Genomic DNA, 12861 nt, shown 5'->3' on the forward strand with positions numbered 1-12861 from the left:
TCTCCATCTGGTGCTTCGCCTCGAGCCATGGGCCTGTAAATTAGCACTCGTCTCTCGACTGTGTTGCTTTGTTCTGTTGTCAGTTGTCGTGAAGAAAAGCCTCACTGGTTTGTTTTTTACATTTTCGCCAAAACGTCCTCCGCTCGAGCGTGTTTAATGGTCGTTGATAGTGAGAGAGATCCCTCAGGTGTCATTTGGCTTGACTGAAGTTGAGGCCATATTGGGACGGTTTGGAGTAGCTCAGGTTCATGCACAAGATGTAAACATGTTTGTACTCCCCGTAGATTGAGATGTTTCTGTTCCCTACACCCATAAATAACTTGTATGGCATATTTATGTCTTGTTCATTTTTTTCCTGTTTCTCTTTTGTTCTCCTAAGACATACTGATCTATTAGCGATGTAGTTAAGTGCATAGTTTTAAAATCAAACATTTTTTGGGTTGTCTGAATTACTAGTTGACTAGGCAGTCTAAGTTAGCATGGCATGCTTGTGGCCTGTTTTACTCTGTCATAGATTTTATTCTTCAGAAATTGATTGGATCAGTAGCTGCGTTTTTATTGCAGACTTGCACAAAACTTTCCTAAAGACTATTGCAAAATGATGGCGTTTCCGTTATTCGATAATATGCGACTCCTCTTTTCCGTTATTCGATAATATGCGACTCCTCTTTTCCGTTATTCGATAATATGCGACTCCTCTTGCGATAAGTCATTCCAAACATCATGTCGACCGATGTTGCTAGGTTAACTAATATCACATCCTCCGCACTAGGCATAAACTTTAACCAAAGGAGACGTAATAGTATTATCCAAACATTAATGCCAAAGAAAGTCCCTTATGCTTGGGAGCAGCAACGTATAGGTGTTTTTGTTTTAATTTTTTTCATTATTGGCAAGGAAATCCTATTATACTTGGGAACAGACATGTATTTAGGTGTTTTTTGGAGGTTTTAGTACATACCATTTCATATTTAGGGCTGTCACAATGATTAAATAATCGTCTCATCGCAATTGTTTGACCTCATCGCGATGATTTCAGATCACCGCAATGATTGCACATCTCTTTTAAAACACAAGGGGGAGCTGCAGCGCCTGTTTAAACGAGACCGTATCAGATGGCGCTCCTTAACTGATACATTGCAAAACCTTTCAATACAGTGGAAAAAACAGCATTTAATGAAATGCTGCAAAACTTTTATAAGTAACTGCCAGGTCAATCATACATTTCCAAAACAGCAATTCCAAATTTAGCGAAGTGAAGGATGCTATTCTTAACTCTTTCCCCGCCAATGACGAGATTTTCCGTCTTTCCGCAATACCGCTATTATCCACCGCAACTTTTTAAACCCGGAAGTATTGCCCTATGGCAAGCGGCTGCATGTCCGTGTCTGTTTTAAAGATCGCTCTGAATGGGATCTCTATGAAAAGTCCGTCACAAAAATGGAATTATCTCTGCTTTTTGCTCAAAATGTGGTGTTTTTGCAGAAACCTACCCATATTCAAAAGCTGATTACAAAAGAACCACTGAAGGTAGGATGAAAGGTTTTTTTTTGTTTGAAAGCAGAGGGTCTGTTCTTTTATTTGGTATATTGTATGTTTATATATTTAAAGAAGAACATTTTCTGGAAGGCATTAAACTTTGGTGAAAATCATGAAAAACGCTGGCGCTGGCTGGCAACTTTTTTAAAAAACGCTGGCGGTGAAAGAGTTAAGGATCTGTAAGGAATAAAATTGTTTGCATGTGGTCTAGTACTAATATGACCTTAGTAGGACTGGCTACTATTTAAGGCCTGCTCTGGTATGGTCATTTTATTTTGATTGCATTTTTTTATTTTGTTTATTGTGTTTATTTCTTATAAAGAATATTCAGGTTTTGAAAGCTAAATTCATTAAATAATTAATATTAAATATGTGTATTAATATTTACATCCAGGTAAACCTTGAAAAAGATTTTATTTAAATAATTACAGCAATATGTGAAAATTATTTCACGAACAAACAAAAAAATGTATGAGAATTAAATGTCAAAGCAATAAAACAGATAATAAATCGTAACCTTCAAAGCCCTAAAACAGGCAATTAATCGTCATAATCGTAACAAATTATTAGGCAATTGAAAAATTATGTGACTTACTTGCATCAGGTGACTGGAAAATGCGAATAAACCATTGCAGTTTTGGGAAATACACCTTTTATGAATTGCCTTATAAACCACCTTATGCAATTGTGTTCAAACTTGTTTTCAAACTGCGATATATGGGAGTTTTTGCGAAATTAACATTTGGCCATATGTTTAATTCACAATGTCAATTTGTGCAATTTAAATGGTAATGGAAATGCAGATATAGGAGCAAAATACAAGGATTAGACAAAAAAGGAGGGATATCGTCGCTGTCCGATGAAAACCACGTATGTCCATTTTGCCGATTTTGAGATTTTTCGACGGATTGAATGTCCAGATTAATTTCCGTATACAATATGCTTCACATATCTAAATGGCCAATGAAAAGTTGTGAAATCATGTCATCTGATTTTCACGTATCTTCATTTGGTGTCAAAGCTGTCAATCACGCCGCGTATCACCCGCCCTGTGGAAGCATCTCAACGGTCTCGTGAAGTTTCATCGAAGCTCAGCACTGGATAGCCGAATAAACATAGCCTGGTGAGACAATGACTTTCCTTCATCGAGGTAAACGTTTCCCCCCTGACGCCAGACGTACTTCTAGGAGTGACAAAAGTACGGTAGGACTGTGCAAATAAAGTATCAATACATGTCAGTGTATTGATTCATTGTCCCTTCATAATTTGCAAGAGACATTTAATAAATGTATAATAATATTTAATAAACTAAGCGTATTTAATAAACTAAGACGTAGGCTATTTAATAAACTGAGCGACTTGGCCATTCTAATTAATGATCGGAAGAACGCGTATCGACCACCGTTACTGTAAAATATGCACGAATTTCCATTTAAACTCAATTTTGGTCAAATGTGGGTTATATTATTACACTGGCATATGAATATGGTTACATGTGAAGATGCCGTACCAAGTAGGACAACGCTACATTCAACTGCTTTTGAAATACGGTGTTTTTTTCACTTCCTGAAAAGTAACCATTTTGGACATACGTGAGTTTCATCGGGCAGCGACGATATGTAAGAGGTCGTCCCAAAGTCAAATATTTTTCAACTTTCGGCACTGAGCGCAGAAAAACAGCAGAGCGCCGGCGCCCAGCATGGACAAAACCCGCCAGCTACTGGCTTTTTTTAAAAGCGCCGCACTTCCATTGGAAACAATTAAAAACATATAGTGTAAACGCTTTGGTGTGCACTCTACCTAATTGTCATTTTAGGGCCAAAACTCATAGCTACACTTGTTAAAAGTAAAAAAAAAAAATTACTGCAATTGGTAATGCCTAATTATTTTTGTTTTGTTTTTTACAACTTAAAAAACTAAGTGAAAATTTAAAGTTGAAAAAACATTTTTTAAGTGTTACCAGTATATATATTTTTAAGAAGATACGACTTTTACTTTTTACAGTGTATAAAATGACACAAACTACTGTAACTTAAAAATAGAAAGAGATTAACTAGTTTTGTAATACTTTTTTTTGCAACAATTACATACACACTGCAAAAAAAGATTTTCAAGAAAAAAATAATTTTAAGTATTTTTGTCTTGTTTTCAGTAAAATTATTAAAAAATTCTTAAATTAAGATGCTTTTTCTTGATGAGCAAAACGATCCAAGAAAATAAGTCTAGTTTTAAGACAAAAAATATCAAATTTAAGTGATTTTGTGCATAAAACGAGCAAAAAAATCTGCCAATGGGGTAAGCAAAAAAATCTTGAAGATTTTTCTTAAACACTAAATTCAAGAACATTTTTAAGAATGCACTGCAAAAAATTATTTTCTTTCTTAGCATTTTTGTTTTTTAGTTGAAATATCTAAAAATTCTTAAATCAAGATGTATTTTCTTGATGAAAATATTACTTAATACAAGAAAAATTCAGCAAAAAATGTCTAATTCCATTAGCAGATTTTTTTGCTACTCGGTTAAAGAAGGTTTACCGAATATATTAGGATACTTACTGATTTTTTGAGTAATAACCTTTATTCAGAAAGGATGGAAAAGAGTGACTGGAAACTTTTTTTTAAGTAGTAGGGTTTTGCATCTGCAGTGCGCTCTTCAAATACATATTTATATACGGCTCAGGTCATGTCTGCCTCTTTATACCTAAAAAATAAAGTTTTAGAGCTCGTAATAAGAAAACAAAAGACACGTTGGTGATTGATTTCTTACTTACTTAGCACTTTTATGGTATAGCCTACAAAAACACAAAGACTTTGGCTTTTACAAGTGTCATACCGTTTAACCCACACCAAGCAATTTCCAGTTTCAACACGTACTCAGCTAGCAGTGTGGTTCAGTGAGCGGGATGTAATCTGGTCACCAGCTCTTCCCTGAGGTCAAAAACAAACACCAGAGACTCACGAGAGCAAAGGCAGCAGTGAGAAACCGTCAGCCCTCGGGCGGTGGTCAACCCTGAGGTCAAGAGAGGCCGAGGTCAGACCGCCGGCAGCGTTTACTCCACTGTCTGAGTGGCGTTTAAAAATATCCCATCAGACCTCCATGTCAAAGCAGTTCAGCGATAGTCTGTCCAGATCTCTAACGCTGGCGCGCTTGTGCTCCAGCCAAGTCTTAAAAACGAGGTCGTGCCATGCCCTTAGTGACGGGATGATGACATCACATCCTCGGCAGTAAGTGGGTCAACTGTCGGCTCATGTGACCCGTGAAAGGGTTACACCCACTGATGGACTTAAAAAAGTTCATTATTTGAGATTTTTGTACTTGAAATGATAGTGTTATTTATCTTTAACATGTTGGATGCAGAATATCTTTATCTATCTATTTAAATCTGGCACCTGATGCTAAACCACAAGACCAACATAGATAAGGAAGAAGATCTCATCTAGCTTCCTTTAGGCAGATTACAGGGTTACTGTGCGGATAAAGAAAGTGAAAAATAATAAAGGCAGATTTTTGCAATTACAAGTTAGGGAAGAGCAAAAATAACAAGGTTTAAGAGGCGTATAGCAACGAAAAAAAGGAAGTAAGAGAGGATGATTATTGTGAAACACGTAACGCCAGAAGAGACAGCATTGCCTGAAGATCGCCCCGTCACGGCTCTCGGCTCTGCTCAGATGGTTTTTAGTAAATATTTTCCACCGGATTATCTGCTTCCCAAAGCGTCCATGGCCGTCTGGGTCTAACTGGATTACTGGAAGATTCGGTGTTGTCTGCAATCGTGTCAGCCGTCTGCTCCGTTTAAAACCCGGTGACCCACGAGACCCGACCGACCAGCTGTCTGCATAAACCAATGACTCCGGGGTGTTTTGGTCCCTTATTAGATTTAGGCCATAGATACATGCATTATGTATACCTACACAATTATTCTGCCCAATGTATATGATTTACAGATTCTTTACACAGACAGAAAGAGATAAATGTGTATTTGAATATTTTCTGCATGAATGAGCCATCGTAAATTAGATTTTACAATGCCATAACAAGTTGCTAAAATATCAGAGCCCGGCTCTTACCCTTGGCCGGGTGCCAGCCTCTCAGCGGCAGCAATCATTTTATTGAAACATAAGGTTTTTGTAATAGCAAAGAAGGGAGGATATTATTGCATACAATAATAAATTTATCTCGCTCCTCTAGGTTTGCTAAAATCGAGATCAGCGCTTCCGAACCAATCATACCCTTCCGCGAGACGATCATTCGGCCGCCCAAGGTGGACATGGTGAATGAAGAAATGGGCAAGCAGCAGAAGGTGGCCGTGATTCACCAGGTTAAAGACGATCAGTCCAAGTATCCCGAAGGCATCCAGGTGGATTCCACCGGTCTGGTCATCCTCACCACCCCTAACAAGATGGCCACGGTCAGGGTACGGGCTATCCCTCTCCCAGAGCAAGTGACCCGTCTGCTGGAGGACAACGTAGAGGTCATACGCACAATGGAGCAGTTTAGCACGTTCGTCCGGGAGGGCAAGACTCTGGACATCAACCAGAAAATTCTGGAGAACATCCAGGACTTTAAGGTCAAACTGGAGAGCCATCTGCAGGGCCACAAATGGAGAGGTGCCGTGGAGCGTATCTGGGCGTTCGGTCCGCGCCGCTGCGGGCCGAACATTCTTCTCAACAGCATCGAAAGCTACCGGAGACCTTCTATATGGCAGTGTTTGGATCAAGAGAAAGAAAGGCCAGAGACATTAACGTTCAGAGACTTTGACAACAGCATCGTAAGTGGCTTTCAATTGGCAACGCTCTCCGGCCCCATGTGTGAAGAACCCTTGATGGGTGTTTGCTTCTCGATAGAAACTTGGGACATGAACTTTCAGAAGGACTTGGTAGATAAGGAGCCCAGTACGGACACCCAAAGTGGAAGCTCGGTGGACTGTTACGGGCCTTTCTCGGGTCAGCTCATCGCCACCGTGAAGGAGGCCTGTCGTTACGCCTTTCAAGCCCAACCTCAGCGACTGATGGCTGCGACGTACACCTGCGAAATCATGGCCACTGCTGAAGTCTTAGGTAAGCAGGAGGTTAAAAAATATGCTTTTATGGCTTATAGATGAGTCAAGTTTTTCCACTAAACTCACCTAAAAGGTGTGCAATATTTTATCCACACTGCAAAAAATTGTTTTCAAGAAAAACTGTTCTTAGTATTTTTGTCTTGTTTTCATTAAAAATATCTGTTAATAGCTATTTTTTCTTGATGAGCAAAACGCCCTAAGAAAATAAGTGTAGTTTTTTTTATAAAAATATAAAATTTAAGTGATTTTGTGCACAAAACAAGCAAAAAAATCTGCCAATGGCATAAGCAAAAAAAATTTAACATTTTTCTTAAACACTAAATTCAACAAAAATTCAACAAAAATTTGCTTACCCCATTGGCAGATTTTTTTTGCGTGTTTTATGCACAAAATCACTTAAATTTGACATTTTTGGTCAAAAAACTACACTTTATTTCTTGGGTTGTTTTGCTCATCAAGAAAATGCATTTTAATTTAGGAATTTTTAGATATTTTTACTGAAATCAAGACAAAAATACTAAGAAAATCTTTTCTTGAAAATCATTTTTTGCAGTGTTTTCAGTATAAATTTAAAAAAATTCTTAAATTAAGATGCGTTTTCTTGATGAGAAAATTACCCAAGAAAATAAGTCTAGTTTTTAGATAAAAATATTAAATTTAAGTGATTTTGTGCATAAAACAAGCAAAACAATCTGCCAATGGCGTAAGCAAAAACAATTTGAACATTTTTCTTAAACACTAAATTCAACAAAAATGTGCTTACCCCATTGGCAGATTTTTTTGCGTGTTTTATGCACAAAATCACTTAAATTTGACATTTTTGGTCAAAAAACTAGACTTATTATCTTGGGTTGTTTTGCTCATCAAGAAAATGCATCTTAATTTAGGAATTTTTAGATATTTTTACTGAAAACAAGACAAAAATACTAAGAAAATCTCTTCTTGAAAATAATTTTTTGCAGTGTTTTCAGTAGAAAAAAAATCTTAAATTAAGATGCTTTGTCTTGATGAGCAAAATTACCCAAGAAAATAAGTCCAAAAATATCAAATTTAAATGATTTTGTGCATAAAACAAGCAGAATAATCTGCCAATGGGTAAGCAAAAAATCTTGAACATTTGTCTTAAACACTAAATTCAAGAAAAATTTGCTTACCCCATTGGCAGATTTGTTTACTTGTTTTATGCACAAAATCACTTACATTTTATATTTTTGGTCTATAAACTAGACTTATTTTCTTGGGTCGGTTTGCTCATCAAGAAAAAGTATCTTAATTTAAGTATTTTTTAATATTTTTACTGAAAACAAGAATTTTTTTTCTTGAAAATCATTTTTTGCAGTGCAATATGCTCTTCTTCCCTAAAAGCACCTGCAAGCATATATAGGAATAAATCAAGATTCATGGTTAACTAAATGCAAATAGTGGTTTAATTTAAAGGGACACTCCACTTTTTTGAAAATTTGCTTATTTTCTAGGAAAAATAACAAAACTCTTTGGTTATTTTTGAGCGTGATGCTAACAGTCTAATCAGATTCAATGGATTATGCTAAGCTATGCTAAAAGTGGTACCGCCAGATTTGGAGATTAGCTGAATGGATTCCAAAATGCTAAAAATCAAATGTTTAACTCTAGGGGAGCTGGAAAATTTGCATATAAAAAAAATGGATTGATCTTTTAAAGGGACGAGCCCTTCATTATGTCCCGACACTATTCGGTCTCTTGTTCAAAAACTGCTTGATAAGCAAGGCTGTGACTAATAAAGACCTCCCTGAACTTTAAAGCATGCGTATAAGCTCTAGTTATATAGGAAAAATGCTATATATCGTCCACACAGAATAAAAGTCCTCAGTTAATTGAAAGCTGATGTGAATCAGCCGTGTACCTATGTGGTGATGTCATAGCTCCATGATCCAGAACAAAAGCTACATTGTCCAACCAGCACGCCTGTGGGAACTGAAGCCGGTTAGGCAGGTAAGGAAATCCTGCCCCAAGAGAACCTCTGAACAAATCAACAAGAAGATAGTACATAAAGATTTCAGCAAATGGTGCAAATTATCTTTCCAGTTGCTCCTTGTCATTTGTGAATGCTCAAGTTGGAAATCTATATATGAACTGCTGAAATGCCCTTTTTATGATTTGGGAGAGCAGCTGGACTGTATTAGGAAAGACAAAGGGTTTGAATATAAAATGCATCAACTTTTTACTGGCGGGATGTTTTTTATATCCTAATAACTAGGTCACTCCATTGATATCCAAGAGTATTACAGATGTTTTAGATGAGAGAAATTTCTTAGTATAGATCATTTCAACCCTTTTCTTTCCCTTAAGTGCCGTTTATCACGCTGACAGTGATTTTGGAGCAAAAACATGACCCTAATTCATTTATTTTAAATGAGAGGTGGAGGAATGTAATGATATTATTGTCTAGTGTCTCGCCTCAACAAAGCTGTGAAAAGATTATGCGATTGATGCAATAAGCCCATTCGAAAGAAATTTATGTTGAGCAGTTTCTTGTTATATATTAATTTTATGCCCACATTAGAGATTATTGTGAAAAAAATTACCAACGAGTTTGATTCGTGCATTGGTAATCTTTGTATTGAATCTTAAAGTGAAAAGTTTTGGGGGGTTTTAGTATGCATATTACTGTGTAACTACTAGAAGATTAAAGTATTCCAAACTTAAAGGGCACCTATTATGCAAAATCGAACAAAGTGGCACTTGTGTGGGTCTTTAAATGACAATTATTTAATTGAATTCAACAAGTTTATGCCATATAAACATGAGGCCCTGATGTTTAGCGTCTATATAGATATCTGTCATCAAGTATTATTATGAGAGCTTGGACTGTAGTGTTAAAGGTCAAGGGTCTCTGGGGCTGCTACACCGGCTCTGAGTTTCTTCCCATGTCACTTCCATGTATTGTGTGTCTGTGTGTGTGTTGTGTGAAGACGGCTCAGCTGCTGTTTGTATTAGTAAAACGAGAAGGATGTCCGCCACCAAACGCGCATCTGATCTCATGTGACTTTCCGGAGAGTAATGATGGATTTTATGTGTGTTCTTTCTGAATCTAAACTGTTAAGGACACTTGTGCAGTGATTTGTGGGTTTAAGGAGCATGAACAATCGTTTGTGCATGATATACATTGGAAGTGTTATCAGAAATGAATCACAGCTCACAGGGAAAATGCAACTAATGGCCCTGTAGTAAGTTTTAGTGTAAGCTTACAGTACTGTATTTAATTATGAGTTCAATATCATCAGACAGCGTTTAGACGATGTCCCCAGTTGATGTGGTTTTAATAGGAAGTGTTTTGTGCTTGCATTAACCAAACACTTTAATCAAAGAGTTTTTTTAAGCAAAATGGATTTTATTAGTTTGTGTGTATTTGTGTTGTAGGTCGAGTGTATGGTGTTTTATCTAAGCGTGAAGGACGAGTCCTGCATGAGGAGATGAAGGAAGGGACCGACATGTTCATTATTAAAGCCGTACTTCCTGTCGCCGAGAGCTTCGGATTTGCTGATGAAATCAGGAAGAGGACCAGCGGCCTGGCCAGTCCACAGCTAGTGTTCAGCCACTGGGAGGTAAATAAATGAATACATTCATTTCGAAATAAGTAAATGACAGAATGAATGCTGTATGAATTAATGATGGAATGAATGAATACATTTGTGTCAGAATTAAGGTGGAAGAAATGAATGAATGAATTTAAAGGTGAATGAATGCATTTGATCAAAAATCTGTTGATGGATGGATGGATTTATTCAAAAGTGAATGATGGGATGAAATACATTTATTTGTAAATAAGTAGATAATTAAAATAATTAATTGATGGATGAGTGGATGACTGAATTAATAATTTATTTGAAAGTGAATGAGTGGATGAATGAATCTATTAAGTCAGACGAAATGGCAAAATTAATGCATGAATGAATTCAAAAGTGAATGATGAAATTAATGAATACATATATTTACAAATGAGTGGATGAACCAGTGCATGGTTGGATGAATAAATTAATTTATTCATAATGAATGAATGAATTTATTCAAAAGTGATTGATGGAATGAAATACATGTATTCATAAATGAGTGGGCAGATGGATGAATGAGTAAATAAATATATTTTAAATGAATGATGGAATGAATGAATACATTTAATAAAAAATCAGTGATGGATGGATGGATAGATGCATGCATGGATGAATGGATTTATTCAAAAGTCAATGATGGGAGGAAATACATTTATTCGTAAATTTGTGGATAATTAAATGAATAAATTGATGGATGGGTAGATGAATGAATACTATTATTTATAAATGAGTGGATTGATAAATAGATGGATGGATGACTGAATTAATATATTTATTTGAAAGTGAATGAGTGGATGAATGAATCCATTTAGTCAGATATAATGGCCAAATGAATTCATGGTTGAATTCAAAAGTGAATGATGGAATGAATGTATACATACATTCATAAATGAAAGGATGAATAAATGAATTGATTTTTTCAAAAGTGAATGATGGAATGCATGAATACATTTATTTATAAATGAGTGGATGGATGGATGGATGAATAAATGAATGAATTGGTGCAGGGTTTGATAGATGAATAAATGTATTCATAATGAATTAATGAATTTATTAAAAAGTGATTGATGGAATGAAATACATGTATTCATAAATGAGTAGACGGATGGATTGATGACTGAATTATTACATTTATTTGAAAGTGAATGAGTGGATGAATGAATGCATTTAGTCAGATGAAATTGCTAAATGAATGCATGAATAAATTCAAAAGTAAATGATGGAATGAATGAATACATATATTCATAAATGAGAGGATGAATGAATGAATCAATGTTTAAATGGATTTTTTCAAAAGTGAATGATGGAATGCATTAATACATTTATTTATAAATGAGTGGATGGATGGATGGATGAATAAATTAATTAATGGGTGCATGGTTTGATGGATGAATAAATTTATTCAAAAGTGATTGATGGCGTGAAATACATGTATTCATAAATGAGTAGACAGATGGATTGATGAATTAATACATTCATTTATAAGTGAATTAGTGGATGAATGAATGCATTAAGTCAGATGTAATGGCAAAATGAATGCATGAATGAATTTAAAGGTGAATGATGAAATGAATGAATACATATATTCATAAATGAGGGGATGAATGATTGAATTGATGGATGATAGATGTTTGCATGGATTTATTCAAAAGTAAATGATGGAATAAATGAAATAAATTAATTCATAAATTAGTGGATGAATGGATGATGTAATGAATTAATGCATTTATTTGTAAATGTGTGGATGAATGAATGCATTTAGTCAGAATTAATGACAGAATGGATTAATTAATGAATTTATTAAAATGTGAATGATGAAATATATGAATGAATTTAATCAAAAATCAGTTGATGGGTGGATGGATGCATGAATGAATTGATTTATTCAAAGGTGAACGATGGAATGAAATACATTTATTCGTAAATAAGTGGATAATTAAATGAATGAATTGATGGATGGGTGGATGAATGAATTGTCAGAATTACTGATGAATGAATACTATTATGTATAAATGAGTGAATGGATGAATAGATGGATAGATGACTGAACTAATACATTTATTTGAAAGTGAATGAGTGGATGAATGAATGCGTTTAGTCAGATGAAATGGCAAAATGAATGCATGAATGAATTCAAAAGTGAATGATGGAATAAATGTATACATATATTCATAAATGAGAGGATGAATGAATGAATCAATGTTTAAATAGATTTTTTTCAAAAGTGAATGATGGAATGCATGAACACATTTATTTATAAATGAGTGGATGGATGGATGAATAAATGAATGAATCAGTGCATGGTTTGATGGATGAATAAATGTATTCATAATGAATGAATGAATTTATTCAAAAGTGATTTATGGAGTGAAATACATGTATTCATAAATGAGTAGACAGATGGATTGAAGGCTGAATTAATACATTTCTTTGAAAGTGAATGAGTGGATGAATGAATGCATTAAGTCAGATGTAATGGCAAAATGAATGCATGAATGAATTTAAAGGTAAATGATGAAATGGATGAATACATATAATCATAAATGAGGGGGTGAATGAATGAATTGATGGATGATAGATGTTTGAATGGATTTATTCAAAAGTAAATGATGGAATAAATTAAATAAATTAATTCATAAATTAGTGGATGAATGGATGATGTAATGAATTAAT

General features: G+C 35.0%; 1 protein-coding gene across 2 annotated transcripts in view; it reads left to right on the forward strand.

Moving 5' to 3' along the window:
* efl1 (elongation factor like GTPase 1) overlaps window positions 1–12861 on the forward strand; it is a 148978-nt gene that overhangs the window by 122341 nt on the left and 13776 nt on the right. For both annotated transcript variants that reach the window (XM_065249452.2, XM_073811888.1), the window contains exons 18-19: window positions 5728–6596; window positions 9998–10182. In XM_065249452.2, coding sequence (XP_065105524.2) covers window positions 5728–6596; window positions 9998–10182 — 1054 coding nt within the window. The remainder of the gene's footprint in view (window positions 1–5727; window positions 6597–9997; window positions 10183–12861) is intronic.

This window comes from Paramisgurnus dabryanus, chromosome 2 (genome assembly GCF_030506205.2).
Source record: "Paramisgurnus dabryanus chromosome 2, PD_genome_1.1, whole genome shotgun sequence".
Classification (NCBI taxonomy): domain Eukaryota; kingdom Metazoa; phylum Chordata; class Actinopteri; order Cypriniformes; family Cobitidae; genus Paramisgurnus; species Paramisgurnus dabryanus.